Source organism: Rhamphochromis sp. 'chilingali', assembly GCF_963969265.1.
Source record: "Rhamphochromis sp. 'chilingali' genome assembly, chromosome: 11".
Classification (NCBI taxonomy): domain Eukaryota; kingdom Metazoa; phylum Chordata; class Actinopteri; order Cichliformes; family Cichlidae; genus Rhamphochromis; species Rhamphochromis sp. 'chilingali'.
The window spans coordinates 8,495,966-8,514,471 of record NC_137938.1 but is presented as its reverse complement, the minus strand read 5'-3'; the positions used below and the strand labels follow the sequence as shown (position 1 = coordinate 8,514,471).

The window sequence follows — 18,506 nt, the reverse complement described above, 5'->3', positions numbered from 1 at the left end:
AGATGTATCTTGCATTTATGTGCAGCCCTCGATTTTAATATAGCACAAATTACTAGACTTAGAAGCAGCAAGTACAGAAGCTTATGAAGTTGTGTGCTTATTTGCTTAATTTATAATTCATGAAATCTCATAAAAGTCTCTTTAGTGCAATTAGCTCTCATTGTATTACTAAATAAACCACTGAATATCATGAACTGTTACATTTTTCAAACTAGTGACTGTTGCAGACTGGCCAACTATCTATCTTAGTGCTCATTAATACACTTACTCTAAAATCAGTGAAGTCGTTTATCATTCTTCCTTTATAGGTTGCCATTTTATGCGCAATTAAAGTGATCAGAAATGCTTTATTTGACAATATCTGGATGGAATTTCTGATTAGGCATCCAGATGCCCATTTTCAGCAACTAGTAACAAAAAAAAATTCAATGTTTTTGAAGTCATAAACCTAATTAATCACTAGAAGAAAAAACATCTCCACTTACTACATCAGAAAAAGCACATGTCGATTTGGTTAGTTGTGTGTCTGAGTTTAATTATACGTTTAAAATGTCAAAAATAAAAACAGACTTCAGAAACTTCTATAAAAGAATATGCCTTTTTATTTGGAAAACATCTCACACAAAATATCTGTGCACACCTCTGGATACTGGAATAATTGAGGTGAGGGAGAAGGAATATTGTCCATTTACTTGATAAAAGTCGGATGGACAGAAAGGCTGGAATTCAATAAATATCCCAGCAGTGAGTGAGACAGTGTTCAAGAGTTTTTATGTGGGAAACCGACAGAAAACTGAAGATTTCCTACAACAGTGTGTAATCCACATTTCACAGTGACCTGTGACCTTCCACAAACTCTGGAGAGAGGAGAGAATGAAGTGACAGGAGCAAGAAGACATGAAGATCAGTGTGTCTAATTTCAGAGACAGATGTCTTGTACGTCCTCAACTGGCACATTCATAAAATCCTCTCCGTGTCAACATCTGCAGTGAAAGGATTCCCCAGGATTTTTTTTTTTTTTTTTTTTTTTTAAGGAAAACAGTAAAGGAACAGAGTGGACAGCTGTACTCAAGTTTTCCTTTTTTCTTTGACCTGTTTAATTCAAGAATGTTTCTCAGACTCTTGGATTTTACGTACTGAAAATATGCCTTAAAAAGTTTAATCTCAAAGCACATTGAGGCTATACCTCAAAAAGGCCTCCTTGGTGTAGATATTTGTTGTTAGGGTACTGTAACGCATGATTTTTAAAAATAAATTCATCAGGAATAAGTAAAAAAAAAAATGTTTTAAAAAAGAGCAAAAGTTTTTTTGTAGCAGCTGTGTGACGTCCTTAAAAAAAATCTGAACAGAAGCAGGGATGAGAAATCAAATGCTTCAGTGACACCTCATCCCTCTGTGTTATCCCACAGTATAGGCAACTCCCCAGTTGCATGTTTTATATAATGCGAGTGCAGCTTTGCCACATCATCAAAGCCCATATCACAGTCAAAGCACTCCCATTCCCAGTACTTATGGTCGCTGTGCACGTTTCTTTCCTGTGACTCTGCCTCGTCCGGCTCGTTTCTTGTTTTTGACTGTACATCTCCTGATTTGGACTCGTCAGATAGATCAGCCAAGTTAGCTTGTCTCAAAATCTTAAAGTGAAACACCGGTTCTCCACAGTCTGACTTGTCAGATCTGTCACGATCCTCGATCTTCTCACATGGGCTTTGTAGCCCTGTTTTCTGTGTGCTTTCCTCCTCCTCTGGTCGTTCTTTTAAGTCTGCATTCATTTCTGGCTCTTCTTCAACACAAGGGAGAAGAGCACTTCTTTGAATCAAACCTCCCAGGTTCACAGAGTTGGTACGATGCTGTTTTTGATGCGAAATTACCTTTCCGGGATTGGAGAAGCTCTGCTTAGCTCCGCCATGGTTGCTGAAGTGACTTGTGGGTTGTGCAGACGTGCGGAGGCTCCCGTGCCTGTGATAGTGATTTTGCAGGTGTTTGTCTAGTGACGCTTCATCTCTAAAGCCGCGAGTGCAGCTCAAACACCAAAATGGATTCTGTTTATGTAGCTCAGCGTGAGCCAACCACAGCCCCGCAGAAGCAAAGTCCTTGTTACAAGTATCACATCTGTGAGGGGCTGATTTTAATGAAATGCTTGCTCTGTGAACTCTCAGGTGGGAGATTAGCCGTGTTCGTCTGATGAATAGCATCCCACAATCTGGACACTCGTACTGGCGCAAAATTGACTCGTCCGGAGGTTTCGCTGATGCAGAGGACTCGTTTTCGTGCAGCTGTTGGTGTTTTTTGAAAGAAACCAGGTACGCGTAAATCTTTCCACAGATCGAGCAAACAATCTTTTCTAGGTGCATTCTTCACTGAGGCGGTGGAAACTCCAAAGCTTTGAATCGGGTCTGAGGTCCCTGTTTGGGCTGAATCGCTCTCATCACACTCAGCTGTATTACCAATCATGCTTTCATCTCCATTTTCTCCAGCATCTTCTCTCTCTGGCACTAGTTCTGCTACCATGTGGTCTTCAATCTCTGCTTCCTCCTCTTCCAGAGCGTGCTGGTGCAGGTGAGTCTCGTAGTTTTCCCACTGTGTGAACTTCAGCCCACAGTCCTTACATTCAACTCTGTGCTCCTCATCTACAAAGGAAAAAAAAGTTATTAAGTACAGTAAGTATTGGTACTGATTAAATGTTTAGTGTAAATTGTGAACATGTAGTATCATGCTGAAATGCTGTTAAGCAAGGGTGCAGTAAACACTAATAATAATAATAAAATGTGTTCTCATGCTATGACTCACTCTCGTCCACCTCTCCTCTGGTTTGCGATCGTACATCTTCTGATTCAGACCCATCAGATAGTTTGGAAACCTTTGAGTGACACACAGGCTCTGTACAATCAGACTCCACAGAGCTGTCACGCTCTGCAGTCATTGCATCCTCGCCTGGGCCTTCAACTTCACTTCTCTCCACATTGTCTTCTTTTCTCGTCTCCTCTTGCATGTTTGTATTTGTTTTATCTCCTTTAGAGGTCGTCTTCCTGTGGAGACGCTGGTGTTTTTGGAACGAAACACGGTATTTATACTTCTTTCCACAGGTCACGCAGGTGTAACCCTGTCTAAGTGTATTTCTCACATCTTCATCTCTGCTTTCTACATCGTCTGCTCTCTCAGAGACTGTTTCTGCTGTCCTGTCCTCTTCCATCGGAGTTTCCTCGTCTTCCACGGCGTGCTGGTGCAGGTGAGTCTCGTAGAGCTCCTGCTGTGCAAACTTCAGCCCACAGTCCTTACATTCAACACTGAGTTCTTTATCTGCAAAGAGCAACAGGAGAAATTTTAAGTACAAAAAATATTGACATGGATTAAATGTTTAGGGTAAGTATGAAGAAGTAGAATAAACCTGTTATGATTTTATAAATTATTTTAGACAAATGATCGTTCTGTTTTTCATCATCTGAAAGTTTCTCTCAAATTCAGGAGGACAGCTCAGTCACAAAGTTACTATCTGATGTAAAGCAACCAACTGATCACAGTCTGTGGAAAACTTGCACAATTTTTAACATTACTCTTTAAACTGCTAAAATTTTAACAAACAAGAAAAAAAAAACAAAACAACAAAACAAAAAGTACAGGTTGGACTCCACTTAAGTATTTCAGGAGAAGAAAGTAGGTGTTTTTTGTTATGTTTTTCTATCATTTTTGAGGACCTATTTTAATATCCCACTATCCAGTCAAGTCATCTGAGCTAGGTTCTTTACATGTTTAAATATTTGATACCAAAGCTCTATAAATATAAACCCTCAGGAAGGAGTGTAGCTCAAATTAACATTCAGCGATAGATGCTTGAAGTACTTAAAATTGTTGGATGTCCAGCCTCTGACAGCAGATCTGGAATCCTGCAGAAACCAGATTTTAATTTACAGCTTCTGACACACAAAAGTTCCTGTTAAATTTAAGATCATGTTTTTGCTCATTTTCCCATTTTATAAGAATTTAAACTGAATCATGCAGCAAGTAGATTTTTCTGCACAGAAAGAACAGATGTGTGCTGAATGCCGTTACAACACAAAAACACAAGTTCATGATTCCACCTCTGGACACAGATATGTATTTAAGGAGAACAACATCAAAATCCTGAGAATTACATATTTTGTGACTGGAAACACTTTTGAATAACATTTGTTTTATTAACACTGAAGACAAACAATTGAGGAAAGTGAATGTGTTGCACTCACTTAGTTTGATATGTATTATGTTCTTGCAAAAGAAATAAACACTGTGGTGGAGTAGTTATGGTTTCTGTTTAGTTTAATAGCCGAATGATTCAGCATCACTGGTGAGATTATTCTTGATTAAGAATTCTATCGTAGCAATAATTTAATATAAATGTGAAAATGCAATTTATCAAACTGCCTCAAAAGTTACAGTGCTTACATTTATTACATCACTTGTCATAAAAACAAGAAAACTCCAAAACTTTAGAGATTAGGAAAATAAACTGGGGTCTGCATTTTTACACCCAGATTTCAGCTGCACACTAGATTTCTTTAAGAACTCGGAAATTAATCATTCAAACACTAAAAAGAACTCATCTATTCACAAATACAAGTAAATGACTGTAATTTGCCATCTTAACCAAATAATAACATACTTTATATTTTTTCTCAGCTCTTTTGTAAAGCAGTCAATTTTAAAATACATGGAGTAGAGCAATAATTATATTATAGCATTAAAAATATAATTTTGATAAAAGAGCTTGCACATTACAGACAAATAAAATACGATTTGGTAATTACCAAAACGTAATCTACAGCAGCTGTGGCATAAACCTTACACTGGGTTGTGGTCTAATAAATTTCGTAAGCATGCTATCTCACCTTGTAAATAAAAAGCACCACGTGAAATTTAGACTCTTAATCTTAAATCAGGAAATCTTAGAATGTATTATAGACTCTGGCTGCCAAATTTAAGCATGGATATAAAGAATTTATTTTGAGGAAAATCAGAGCGATCATCATGACAAACTTTGGATGTAATATTAAAAGGAACTTGTTATTTACAAACAAGTTCATTTAGATTTGGTGCAATAGTGTCATAGCTGGATGAAAATGTGTTTTTTTTTTCACCTGAAATTGACTCTTTTAAAGAATATTTTGAGCCTTTTGTATGAAAAATTGTACATAAAATCTCAGTTCCCTGCCTGTAAAACAACAGCATTTCAGATCTGTCAGTAAAACAAATATTTTAGGGACTTCGAGCAAATTTCTTTCAAAGAAAACTAAGGCCAGTAGAGACCTGGAATTTTGCTTACTTCCTGTTAATAAGTATAACTCCCCTCTTTGAATTATTTTTCAGGCAAACTTGAGATGGTCAGCTTGGAGACGTGTGAAGAACTGGCATGTTATCACCTAAGATCAGAATCCGAGCACTCTTATTACCACTTATCTATGTGTGTGCATGTTCGCATGCTATGACTCACTCTCGTCCACCTCTCCTCTGGTTTGCGATCGTACATCTTCTGATTCAGACCCATCAGATAGTTTGGAAACCTTTGAGTGACACACAGGCTCTGTACAATCAGACTCCACAGAGCTGTCACGCTCTGCAGTCATTGCATCCTCGCCTGGGCCTTCAACTTCACTTCTCTCCACATTGTCTTCTTTTCTCGTCTCCTCTTGCATGTTTGCATTTGTTTTATCTCCTTTAGAGGTAGTCTTCCTGTGGAGACGCTGGTGTTTTTGGAACGAAACACGGTATTTATACTTCTTTCCACAGGTCACGCAGGTGTAACCCTGTCTAAGTGTATTTCTCACATCTTCATCTCTGCTTTCTACATCGTCTGCTCTCTCAGAGACTGTTTCTGCTGTCCTGTCCTCTTCCATCGGAGTTTCCTCGTCTTCCACGGCGTGCTGGTGCAGGTGAGTCTCGTAGAGCTCCTGCTGTGCAAACTTCAGCCCACAGTCCTTACATTCAACACTGAGTTCTTTATCTGCAAAGAGCAACAGGAGAAAATTTTAATTACCATGTAGATTATTATGGCAGCTTGTGTTTTACATGGAAAGTCTGAGTAATATTTTATTTTGACAGTTTGAGATAAATTATTCTGTTTCAGCAGGCATTAGAAAGTGATCACGTCAGCAAAAAAAAAAAAAATTGTGCAAAAAAACCCCAAACCCCCCCAAAACCGAAACTCAAATAAACTTAAATAGGAAATTTAAAAAAAAAAAAAAAAAAAAAAACCAACCTAAAATTAAGCATAAAAATACTGATTTCCAAGCACTGACAGTAAAGACATCTTTTAGCACCTCCTGATTACACTGATGTATTCAAATATTTTCTTGTTTGCCACTGAGAATTTTTTTTACACTGATTTTAGATAAGAAATCTGATTTAAGCCTACACATTAGGTTTTTGAGAGTCACGTTGCCATTTCAATATTTTTTAATAACAATATACTGACACTATATCTGGGATTTAAACTATTTGCCAACAAAATTGTTTTTTGTGTTTTTTTTCTTAAAGACGACACCGGAGTTGCATTTAAGCATATTTCTATCAATTTAGCTAAAAATAAAAACAAGCATGCTCAGGGTGCTCAGAGATGTTTGAGGCACTGGATTTTACTGCACATTCATTTCTCTTTGCAAGAACCAACAGTGGTCACTCATCATGCTCTGACTCAATTTTCCCTGATATCAGTTTTTCATCACTTTCATATTTTGGTTAAATCTTTAGCGGCACTTATCGCTGACATCACACAGATCTGGTGGAGAAAATGTAGAAAGTGCATCTTCAGTGACATTCTGGCACTCATTATCTGATATACTTTCAGCATGTTTATCCACAAGCTCAGCACTATTAACAGCTATGTGACTGCCAAGAAACAACATGCTTGAATGCTGCTGATTCAGCTGGTTTACTTTTCCTTTTGAACTCATCATGAAGCATCAGTTCATGTTCATCAGGACCAAGAAAATCACCTTTAGTGCACTGATGTCTTAAACACTGAGATGCATCTCCATTTCTGTCCAGTCCTGTTATCCAGTGAATCAGTGGAACATCACAGCGACAAAAAACGTGAAGCTAGAAGAAAACAGCTCTCATATTTGGAGTCAGTAAGTGAAATTAGTGGAAGTACAGGTGAAAGAATCCCAGGAATAAAATGTTTGTTGATCAGTGCTACAGCAGGCACTGCAAACATCTTTAAATTGGAGGAAACTGGACCTATATCACTGCAGAGCCTTAACTAATATGATCAACAACACATGCTTTTACTTATTTGTACATTGTTTTAGTAGCAAACTTTTAGTTTGCTCCTTTGACACATCAAGGTGTTCTATTTAATACATGCTAGATATGAAATGTAGTAATGCGAGAGCAATTTATGTCACCCGCATATTGGCATATTCATAAGCTAAGTAATCGTGAAATGGGAAACAACAATATTAACAACCCAGACATGACTAGAATATGCAGACTGACTGAATTAATCACACAACCATTAATCATGGCAAAAACAAGTTCGTTTATTTTCAACTTCTTTGACTTCTAGGAATAAAAAACTAATAAATATAACAAACTACTTAGAACTATACTACAAGAACATAACTGCTACTTTAAGTAATGAATATTTTATCACACAATAGAAATAACACTATAAAGAATCAAGAGCTTATAAATCAGTTAATGCGTAATGCATTGTACAAAGCATACAATGAACGTAGTATAGTTTATAATAATGGAAGTGACCAAGTGATGTTAGACAAGAATTTTGTTTTTCCTACCAGGTTATGTAAAGAGTACGCATTGCTGAATTTCAGGTTCTTTATCTTTCTGTAAAATATGCAAAACGTCAATCATCCTTCAACAAAACATCAGTTCTTAACAAAAACAGCAGCAAAATTAGCACATGCGTGTGGCGCAACATTGTTTAGCATGTCTTTCTACACTTTGCAAGTAGTGTGTCAACAGCATTTTTCATTTCTCTGGGCAATTTACATGCATAAATTTGTCTGAAAATGAAAGACAGTGGTCCCCAAAGAAATTAATCAAGTTCAATTTACATTCACAACAGGTCAATTTAAAACAGCAAAAAAATATGAGATCTATGACATCAGTGCTCCCCCCCAAAAAAAACAACACTGTGTATTTTCACATTTGTACCGCCACCAGTCAGATCATTAAACTTAACTCTTGCACAGTGCAGCTCTTTCTGGTGCTGTCTGGTTGCTTGGTCTTGATTTGTGGTGCAGGTCAAAATAGAACTAACATCAACTTAATAACGGGATAGAGTGATCTCTGTTACCGATTTTACCTGCCAGTTCTGCTCAGCATATACTAGTCCAGTGTTACATGTTTAAGTACAACGAATCTCAAAAACTATACGAACAAATTAGGAACTATTTAGCCAAAGTAAAAGGTGCAAAAAAGAAATTTTCTAACAAAGATTTTTAGAAGTTTCAGAAAAGCCAGCATCTATGTACAGAGTCATTGTTTCAGGTCTTTTCAGGTTTCTTTGCTTTAATTCACTCTGTGGGTGTGTTCAATATAATGCTGGTGCAAATCAGTTTCTTGACAAAAAGTAGTTCCACATTCAAGGCAGGTAAGGCCATTGGAATCTCCTGCAGAGACAGCAGCAGGAGCATCGCTTTGTCTTTTGTAATCGCTGATACATTCCTGGTGATGCTCGATGAGGTCTTGGATTTCACGGAAGGTCCTGGGGCAAACGGAGCAATGGTATGAGTCACTGCTGCTGCACTGCTCCGTTTTGTGTTTCTGTAATTCGGTCGGTGAAAGAAAGGCTTTGCCACAGTGTTGGCACTTATGGCTACTTTGTGACTGGCCCGCTGAGTTGAGCGTAGGCCGAATCACTTTAGAAGATGGGAAAAACTTTTCTCTGTTGTCAGCAGCGGGGGGATTGGGTTTTAGAGGCTTTGAGGTCATAGCAGCACTCAGTCTATAGCGTACCTCATTCGGCAGACGGCAGCGGACTTCGTCGTGCCAAGCAAGGTGCTGATGTAGCTGATTCTCAGTCCAAAAGCCTTGGCAGCACAGAGCACAGGAGTAAGGCCGACTCTGTGCCTTTGCCTTATGGGTCCCTAATTGTTCCTCCGTTTGGAAAGCTTTCCCGCACTTATCACACTTGAAGAAGCATTTGGCTGTGTTCTCCGATACACAGCTGACTTGTGGAGGAACCTCAGCTGCAGCTCTAGGAGTTTGATTATCCAGTTTCGACTCCTGCTTCACATCCAGGTAAACTCTCTTAAAGTTGGGGGCGCCTTCAGAAATGCCCCATTCCCTGGAGTCTGGACACAATTTCACAGGAGAATCCAATGTGATTTTCATCCAATCTCTGTCAACTGTGCTACTTTTTAACATCACACTGGTGTTATCTGCTGCTGATGAATCTCCAGTTTTCCTCATCTCACTACTTGAGGCAACAGGCTCTTTTTTTCTGCGCAAAGCAGCTTTGCGTTTGCCTTTTGTGCTCTTTGCGTGGGCCTGCCATTTGTGAGCACGTAGTCCTCTTGCTTTAGTAAAGGTCATCGAGCAGAGGGGACACTGGTGAGGTTTTGGCTTCAGTGCCAGTAATACGGCATCACTCTCACTGCAATTTATTTTGACTTGTTCTGGAGCCTGGTCAAACGCCTCGTTTCCCGTCTCTAAAGTTTTACTGTGCTTGGCTGGAAGTAAATCTTGCACAAATGTCTTGCCTGGTTCGTTGCTGCTCAAATCTGGCTCTGGTACAGCTTTGCTTTGACATGGTGGATTAAACATCTGGTGGCGCTGCAGAACGCGGTGATTAAAAAACTGTTTGCCACAGTTTTTGCACTGAAAAGTTCCATCTATGGTTTTGTGGTTAAGAGATTTCAAATCATCATCTTTTAGCAGGGACCGTGAAGATTTCTTTTCTTTGTGCCATCGTTTGTGGGAGCCCAGGGCTGAGTTAGACATGAACCGTCTCCCACATTCAGAGCAGTGAAACAGTCCTTTACCCTGCTCTTCTTGTTTAGGTTTTTTTAACATTGTAGAAATGGCCAGTTTGGATTTTGGTAAAGACCTGTAGCCCTCAGCATGAATTCTTTTGTGAAAATTTAAAGCCCCAACTACTGAAAAGCTTCTGTCACATTTTTTGCATTTGTATTTCATATTGGATGCAGTTGGGTTTTCCAGTTCTCCTTCACCTGTGTCATTTTCCATCTCTGGTTCCGTGCCATCCATTTCACTCTTTACTGGTGTACGTACCTTTGACTGGTCAGAGCTTTCCCATGTGCTAGCATCCACGCTGCCTTCGCACAATCTTAGAGCATCATCGTTTTCTGTATTTGCAACGACTTGATTGTCTCTTTTAATGCACAGTTTCTGATGAACCCTTAAAGAGACCTTGCTGTTGAAATGTGCAAGGCATGTAGCGCACTGTAGATCCTCCAGCGTGACTCTGGACCACGATGATGATGGAGAATGCCCACTCTCATAGCCATGGCTTTTCATATGAAACTGCAGTGCTTTGGCCCGTGAAAACAACTTCCCACAGTCAGGACAGCTGTAGGTGTTCTTTTTCAGCTGTTCAACTTGATGCTGAAAAGACTTGATGGGTGGTGGGAGCAACTGGTCATTATGCACTACCTGGTGTCTAAGGAGGCTGGAAAAAAGGCGGAATGACCTGTTGCAGAGTTCGCATTTGTGATTTCCATTTTCATGCTTTCGCATGTGCAATGTCATGATGCCTCTGTGCCGAAATTTTCTGCCACACACCGGACATGCAACCTTCATGCTAGAGCGTTGGTGTCCATTAACAGAGGATCCCGGGACACCTTTTCTCAGCCTCAAATCTGCACACTCTGTCGGATTTTGCTTGTGGTGTGAGAAAGCACCTAAAGACCAAAATCCCTTTCCACACTGCTCACAATGATAGATCTTTGGGCCCAGTAGGGTTTTCTTTGGATTGTATTCTTTCTTACTGACTGAAATATTTTCCTTTTTTTGTGCAGAGCAGGTTTTCATATGGTTAAACAGGCTAGCTGCATGCGAATAAGACATTGTGCAATCTGGGCACTGGAACTGTTTTCTTTTGGGATGATGCAACTGATGAGAGACCAAAGCAGACAAACGAGAGAAAACTTTGCCGCATTCACTGCACGTCAGATTTTTCTTCTCTAATCCCTCCACCTCCTGAAATGCATCGCTGCTTGGCATCTGACCACCGTGGGTCTGTATGTGATGGCAGTGTGCCTCAAAGCTACTTGCTTCATGACCACAAGTGTCACATGTGTAAAAAGGCGCTGACTGACCTTGTGCCTGCTGTCTTCTCTTATAAACGCCATGCCACATTCTGTGAACACGCAGCGATGAAGAACTAGAAAACCAGCGATAACACTCTGGACAATCAAACCTGTCTTCTGCTGATTTATTCTCAGCTTCCCTCGCTATCAGTGCAATCGGCTCATCAGCCTGCTCAAAATCAATTTGTACAATTTTCAAGTCCATTTCTGGTTTGGAAACAATATCACTGTCATCTCTTCCCTCCTGATCGGATTCACACACCAGCTCCAGGTCAGGATTCAGATCTTGGGGTGGCTCATCCTCAGACTCACTTGCACTGATCACCTGTACGTTAAAGTCACCGGGTTCATAACTTTCCATGTCTTCATCAGTCTCAACTATGTACAACTCTTCAGTCATGTTGGTCGGAGGCAAACTGTCCAGCTGCACTTTTCCTTCTGTAGACGTTTCCAAGTCAATCTCTGGTCTTCCGCTTTCTGCCATTTGGTCTTGAGGTAGAGAGGAACACATCTGGGCCTCCTTCTCAGTTTCTCTAAAAACATCTGTGTGATGAAGCTGATGAGAATGAAGTGCCGAAGACCTGGAGAACTTTAGCCCACAATCTTTACATTCAAATGCCTTCTTCTGTAGCTGGCACAGCTGATGGTGAAATGACTTTGCTGGGGTTTCGTCACTGTGTGCAGTGCGCTGATGCCTGTAGTAGAACGTAAGAGTCATGAACACTTTTCCACATTCCTCACATGGGAACCTTTTTGCAGAATTATCACCATGATTGGCATGCCATCGCTGATGGTTAAAGAGAGCAATATGGCCACTGAAACCCTTTTTACACTCGCTGCAGTAAAACTCGTTGCAGTTCTTCTTTGGCTTTTGTTTCATTTCTTCAGGAGAGCACTGACTATTGCGGCTAAATCTCTGATGAGTCTTAAGTCGCATCAGGGCAGAAAAAGCTTTCCCACATGAGCATGTAAAAACCTTTTCAGAATAATCCTCCGTTTGACTTTCACCTGCCTTTGTTTCTGCTAATGACTCCCCAGCTGGAATTGCATCTCCTGAACTCCTGTTTCTGGGCTTAATCAACTTTTCCTCATGACAACGACGATGGGCATCAAGAGCTGAAGCACGAGAATAATTTCTCCCACAAGATTCGCACTGAAACGACTTCTTTTTCAAATGCTGAAGGTCATGAAAAACTGATTTGGAGGGTTGTCTGTGTGAGCGCTGATGGTTGAGAAAGTGTCCAATCACACCATAAGATTTCCCACAGTCCTGACATTCATAAGTTTGTTGCTTTGCTATGGCAGCATTAATCCGGATACCAGTCTCCTTTTGAGAGATCTGATCATGGTTCTTCTCCATATGCAAGTGGTATTCACTCAGGTCAATAAATGAGGATGAGCATAAAGAACAAAAGTGAAGCGCTTCATTGTCCTTTTCTCCATCATGTAACTCATCCATGTGCTTGTCCAAATACATGCTTTCTTGTGGATGTTCACGCAAATGCTTCAAGAAGGCTGCCTCCTCTCTGAAGCCTTCTCCACAATGCTGACAGCAGAAAACCCCACTCCCTAAAAATAGAAAAGGGGAAAAGAGGAGGTCAAAGCCACTCCTGTTTTCAGAGAAGAAAAAAAGAAAGGAAATTTAAAAACAAAACAAAACAAAAAAACAGAGGTGCAAACATGTCTTTATTTTAAAGTAACTTGAGCTTACAGTATAATCACACAACTGCACAATTTCCATATAAAACAAAGAAATGATAGGAGAAAAATAACACTTATTAAAAAAACAACAACAAAAAAAAGTGTCATTACTGAGGTGCAAATACACTGTTTAGGGCTAAAATACCTTGAAGATGAATTATTTTGTTATTTAATACAGTTGCTGTAGTTGCATTTTTTTTTTTTTTAATAGACATGGTAAATGGTTAACGAATGTCCGCAAAGCACCTGCACACTGTGGACAACCATGTTTAGATAAAATCTCATTTAGAGCAGGGCGATATGGCCAAAAATATTTATCACGATATATATTTGAAAATTTGCGATAACGATATAACCGACGATATAATTGATGCGAGACAAAATACAACTCCACAACATTACTAGCGCAAAAAGACAACCTTCCATTTATTTTCACTTAAACAAGAAGCTGGTTTTTATGTACATTAAAGCTTTATAAAAATGTAACAGTGCAAATGCAAATTCCTTGCTGAAAGTTTAACCAAAAGGCATTTCCAGTAGAAATGGGCTGACATATCCTGAGCATAACCATGTATAATATCCACTGAAGTTAAAAAGAGGTGCTTTGCAACATTAAACTGCAGTGTGCAGTACGTATTTTTCGGACCATAAGGTGCACAGGATTATAAGGCACATTAAGCGAAACAAAGCAGTCAGAATCAAATTTTATTAAACTCATTCTTCTTGCTTCCTCCACTTCTGTACCATTGATTTATTAATGAATGAATTCTGCTCTATTCCCATGTTGTTGCAGTATATTAATGACTAACCTGGTATTGTGGATGGATTATCTCAGTTGTTCTCCTGACTGAAGTTTGGTCCGTTTACAGCATCCTGCCATGCGATTGCATTTGTCTCTAACTATCAGGAACTTTAACGTTAACTTTTATAAGTGGAAAAGTGTTAGTGTTCTCCTCCAGCTTCACTGTTTATGTTATGCTAACATAGCTGTGTCGCTAGCGATCACGTAGCACATCATTATATACCAGCTAGCCCAACTTCAGTAACCCTACAAACGTCACTGCTGTTTAGTTTCCTGTCTTAATTTATGTTGGACGTGATAGCAGAGCTGTACGTTTGAATTTTTCCAGAAATCTCTGTCAGAACATGCTATATCATGCTTAGGTAACTAGCGAAACTAGCGAGCTAACTTCCGCTAGCTTCCTGCTAACTTCTAACTCCGTTAAATGTAATAACTTTTGTTTTCATGGATGCCTGGAAGTTAAACTTCATAGTTTCACCTTGTAAAGCAGCAATGCTGATCGTTTCATTAAAGATGAAAGAATTTAGACAGTTTTTAACTCCCAGTGATGCTGCAGTGTTCGTTTGACCTGAAGGATACGGAGTTTAGGACACAGATTACTCCCAGATTTAAGAGCATCTTAGTCCGACAAATACGACAATAACGACGGCCGCTTGCATGTTCTGCAAAAAAATGTGCTTTGTCGTGTATCTAACGGACAAACACCAAACCAGTTCCACATCACTGAAGTTGCACCATTTTTACAAACCAATTCTGGTTCATCTGTTTCACTCACTCAACAATCAGCCATGTGCGTATGAAAACAAAGGCACTGCGCATATGCGCGTTTTACTCATATTCTATCGCGATAATTCATTTTCCTATCGTTGCCTAACATTATACCGGTATTACCGTGAACGGTATAATATGGCCCAGCCCTAATCTCATTTAATGTCAACTCATATTTAAACGTTTAGAGAATTAATAAGTAAAGGCTGTGTTTTTCAACAAAACTCAATCCAAACAGATTTTTAACGCATATTTCTGAAATTTAGAGCAGTGAACCACAACTGTTACTCTGTAAAGTGCAGTGCTTCTTATGTGTTAAAAACATGTCCCTATTGAAGCTTTTCTTATGGATACAAAGTAGAGCTGGGCGATATGAGATTTTTTCATATCACGATATGTTTTTTTCATTTCAGGCGATAACGATATCTATCACGATATAAGCCAAATAACTATATTTGTAAGATTTAAATGTGCCGTTGCTCACAAGTAAAATGTGAAATAATCAGCAGCTTGTTTTTATTTAAATATTTATTTCCCATAATAAGTTCATCCATTAAGCGGACGCGAATGGATGGATGAAGTTCAACAGGGTAGATGTACTTAAGGAACATGAGACTTTTTCAGATAAATAAAGGCAAATATTGCAAACTACACAAAAGACAGCCGCTAAAGCGTTTAAGTTTCAAAATAGAACAAACAAAACAGACTAAATTGTCAATTCCACTTATAAACAAAATATTAATTCTAAAAATAAATCTTAGTTTGTTTTACAGAAGAACAGACAAAACTGACTAACTTTTGTCAATATCAAATAAACTGAGAACTAAAAGGAAATTCTCAATCTCTCCTTGTTGTATAGCTTAGCTTTTCAAACAGTTTTAACAGTTACTTTAGTCTGACAAAAGCCGAATGACGAATTAGCGCTTCCAGTCAGAGACTGAGGCTACGTCCACACGTACACGGGTATTTTTGAAAACGGAGATTTTCCGTTTTCGTTTAAAAAAATAATCCCGTCCACACATAAAGGCAGAAATGAAGGAAAACGCTGCTATGAACATGCCAAAGCAGCAGGTGGCGCTAGATTCCTAACCGTGCAGAAATGTTGGCCAATCAGAAGTCTAGAAGCCTCGGTGGGAAAAAGTAAACAAAGCTGGGGCACAGAAGCAGAACCGAGTCGTATGTGTGGAGGGACAGTAACTGTGTGTATATGTAAGCATTTAAACACTGCAGAGAGTAGAATTAACAGTAACAGTATTGTAGAAATTCATTTCACCGAAACAATAACGTGGCGCACAGTGTGACGCATGCACCGCTTTATTGTATTTCCAGACTTGCTTTCGGCACAATTTACAGTGCACGCTACTCTATTTTTTGTCAGACTTGAAATAGCCGAAATACCTTCACACTACGGAACTTCTATGGCTCTTCCGTTCGACAATCTGTCCGGCATTGGAACCATCATCTGTTTTCTCTTCGGTCACGCTCGGTTGATTTTTCTAGTCGGCACACTCATTTCCTCCATTACGCGCTGGCTCCATTACCCGCTGGCTGCTTCCCAAACAAACACATGTGCGGCTTGGCACTTGTGCTGTATGTAACAAGTCACGCGACGTGACGCTGCGGCTGTGATTGGTTCGGCTCTGCGCTACTTAATTTGGATTGGCTGACCTATTTTTTTTTTTTTGAGGACAAGAGCAGCGAGGTCTATCGCGATAGCTTAATTTCTCTATCGAGTAAAAGTTATATCGCGATACATATCGTTATTGTTCTATCGCCCAGCTCTAATACAAAGGAATAGTGACAATCTGCCTGCTGACCTGCTGAAACTTTAGTCTGATGTCTCAACAGGAAGAAGTCGAGGCGTAAAAGTAGTGAAGATATTCTGCTTCCACCTACATATACACGTAAAAGCATACTAAATGCTTTGGATGGAAACAGCCAAAAGAAACTGTATGAGTAGTATTGTTTGCTGTCTAAATAAATATTTCCTATTGATCTAAAACAAAACACAACAAGCAATGCTTTAGTTGTTACACAACCATGCTCAGGAAAACAAAACTTCCTTCCGTTGATTGCTAAAGTTTGTGTACTGATAAAACAATAATCAGAAAAGTCTAATTTAAAACTAGTTCTAAATCTAAAATCCGTTTACGTTAATCTTCTATTAAGAGTGCCAGATTGTTAAAGCAAATGAAATAAATACCAAGGGAAAGATTATTATTGGGCGGCGGGGGGGGGGGGGGGGGGGAAACCTGGAGATACCGCAGATTGAGCACTTCCCTATTTATGGCCTGACCAAACATTTATATTATTCAGTAGGATTACAGAAAAAGCATGTTTCCGGCAATACATAGATTTGCTTCTGGCAATGCCCTGATTCAATGTCATAAGACTAGATTATCAAAGCGGTCACATAATTTTCGATCCATATGGCTGAGTATTAACTTTGACCAGGGCTGGCGCTGTTTGTTCAATACGCCCCACTGAAAATGCTGGGAAGCCTTTAACTCGAACTGGTAACTTTATATTTGTTACTGGTGTTAAAAGAGCACTTTTTAAATCTGCCTTCAAGTCAAATATTTACATTTTCCTATTGATGGAGTGCAGGAAGACAATGCACAGGAACGCACTGATGCTGTGTTAACGTAAATGTTTAAGTCACGGCCTGTTGATGGGTGCTTACTGTCAGCGGTTTCTTCAGTCGATGGACCGGCGTTCTCTTCAGGTGTCCCTTCGTCAGCATGGCGTTTGTTTTCAGCTCCGTCCTCTACGCTGGCCGAGGAAGCAGATCCCTCCATCTTGGCGTGGCTGCTTGGTGGCGCTAGTGCTTGTTAGCTTAACAGCGCCACCGTTGTTTTTTTTTTTAATACAAATTATTTTTTACCACTCAGTCAGCTCCACGGGAGTGAAAACAGTGTGTAATATAAGTCTAGTTCGCTAAAATATAACGGAGAAGTATCATTAACCGTTTTAATAATGCGGTTGGTGTACATATAAAGGCGAGCTGTAGTCAGAACACCTGCGCAGTGCGCCTATCCTTCCCCTCAGCGGAAGTGTCTTCTTCTTCTCTTTTATTTGCCTCAACACGAAGTTATCACCCTGCAGCGACGACAGTGGTGGTGGTGGTGCATTACTCTGACAAACAAACGCCCTCACAAACTTTTCCACTTGTTGCAGAAGAGGAGGAGCTGTTCTCCACTAAAACTAAAGTTACATATATACTGCAGTTGATTGGAACTAGTTACCTATTTGAAAAGATTTAAAAAAAAAAACACCTTAGAGAATAAAATATATTTACTTATACTAATTGATCAACAGTACACAGGGTTAAAGTTTAATTCGGTGACCTGTGAAATTTTAGGGTCATGTATCAAATACATTTTTGATATATTGATATTTCAGAAAGCCAGTCCATTCATTTTTAGCTCTTTTTTGCACACATTAAAATCTGAGCAAATGTTTGAAAATGAATATCTCAAAGACTACCATGTATAAAAGCCTGAAATTTGTTCTAGTCTTTTTTTCCCCCTTTAATCTTAGTCAGAGTAAATGGATATCACAAGTGGTTATCCTCTTCAAAATTATTTTTGGATAGCTTTTTTTCCTTTATTTGATAGGAGAGTATTGCACAGGAAAACTGGAAACACACCAAAGGACCTTGGGTCGGACTTAAACCCAAACAGCTGCATTTAACCATGTTGTTTGCACCATACAACTGAATCACCATCAATAATTTGGGACAGATAATATTCATGTCTGAATACTGGGTAGTTAAAATGTGAAAAAAGAAGCAGTCCCGTAAAGTCCCATATTTGAGTATACACTAATACAAAAAAACAACAAAAAACAAAACCCTGTCACACTGTAAAAGACAGTTTGTGAAGTTTTTTCAATTTATTTCACAATAATGCAAAATAAATAATCTATAATATTTTTAACACTACATTCCTATGTCACTAAAAACA

The 18,506-nt window shown here is 39.2% G+C and overlaps 1 protein-coding gene across 4 annotated transcripts; it reads right to left on the bottom strand.

Moving 5' to 3' along the window:
* Nucleotides 1–1,966: 1,966 nt before the first annotated feature.
* Nucleotides 1,967–17,583, bottom strand: LOC308405307 (uncharacterized protein). 4 transcript variants are annotated; one of them, XM_080895847.1, is made up of 4 exons: nt 17,225–17,583; nt 5,468–5,977; nt 2,791–3,300; nt 1,967–2,630 (listed from the first exon to the last, which is right to left on the bottom strand). In XM_080895847.1, exons 1-4 carry the CDS (start codon nt 17,337–17,339, stop codon nt 2,107–2,109), a joined length of 1,659 nt encoding a protein of 552 aa, XP_080751973.1. In that variant the 5' UTR covers nt 17,340–17,583; the 3' UTR covers nt 1,967–2,106. The 4 variants fall into 4 exon arrangements, with proteins under 4 accessions (XP_080751973.1, XP_080751974.1, XP_080751975.1 ...); XM_080895848.1 differs by lacking the exon at nt 17,225–17,583 and adding an exon at nt 6,969–8,512; XM_080895849.1 differs by lacking the exon at nt 17,225–17,583 and adding an exon at nt 7,773–8,512.
* Between the last annotated feature and the right edge of the window lie 923 nt (nt 17,584–18,506).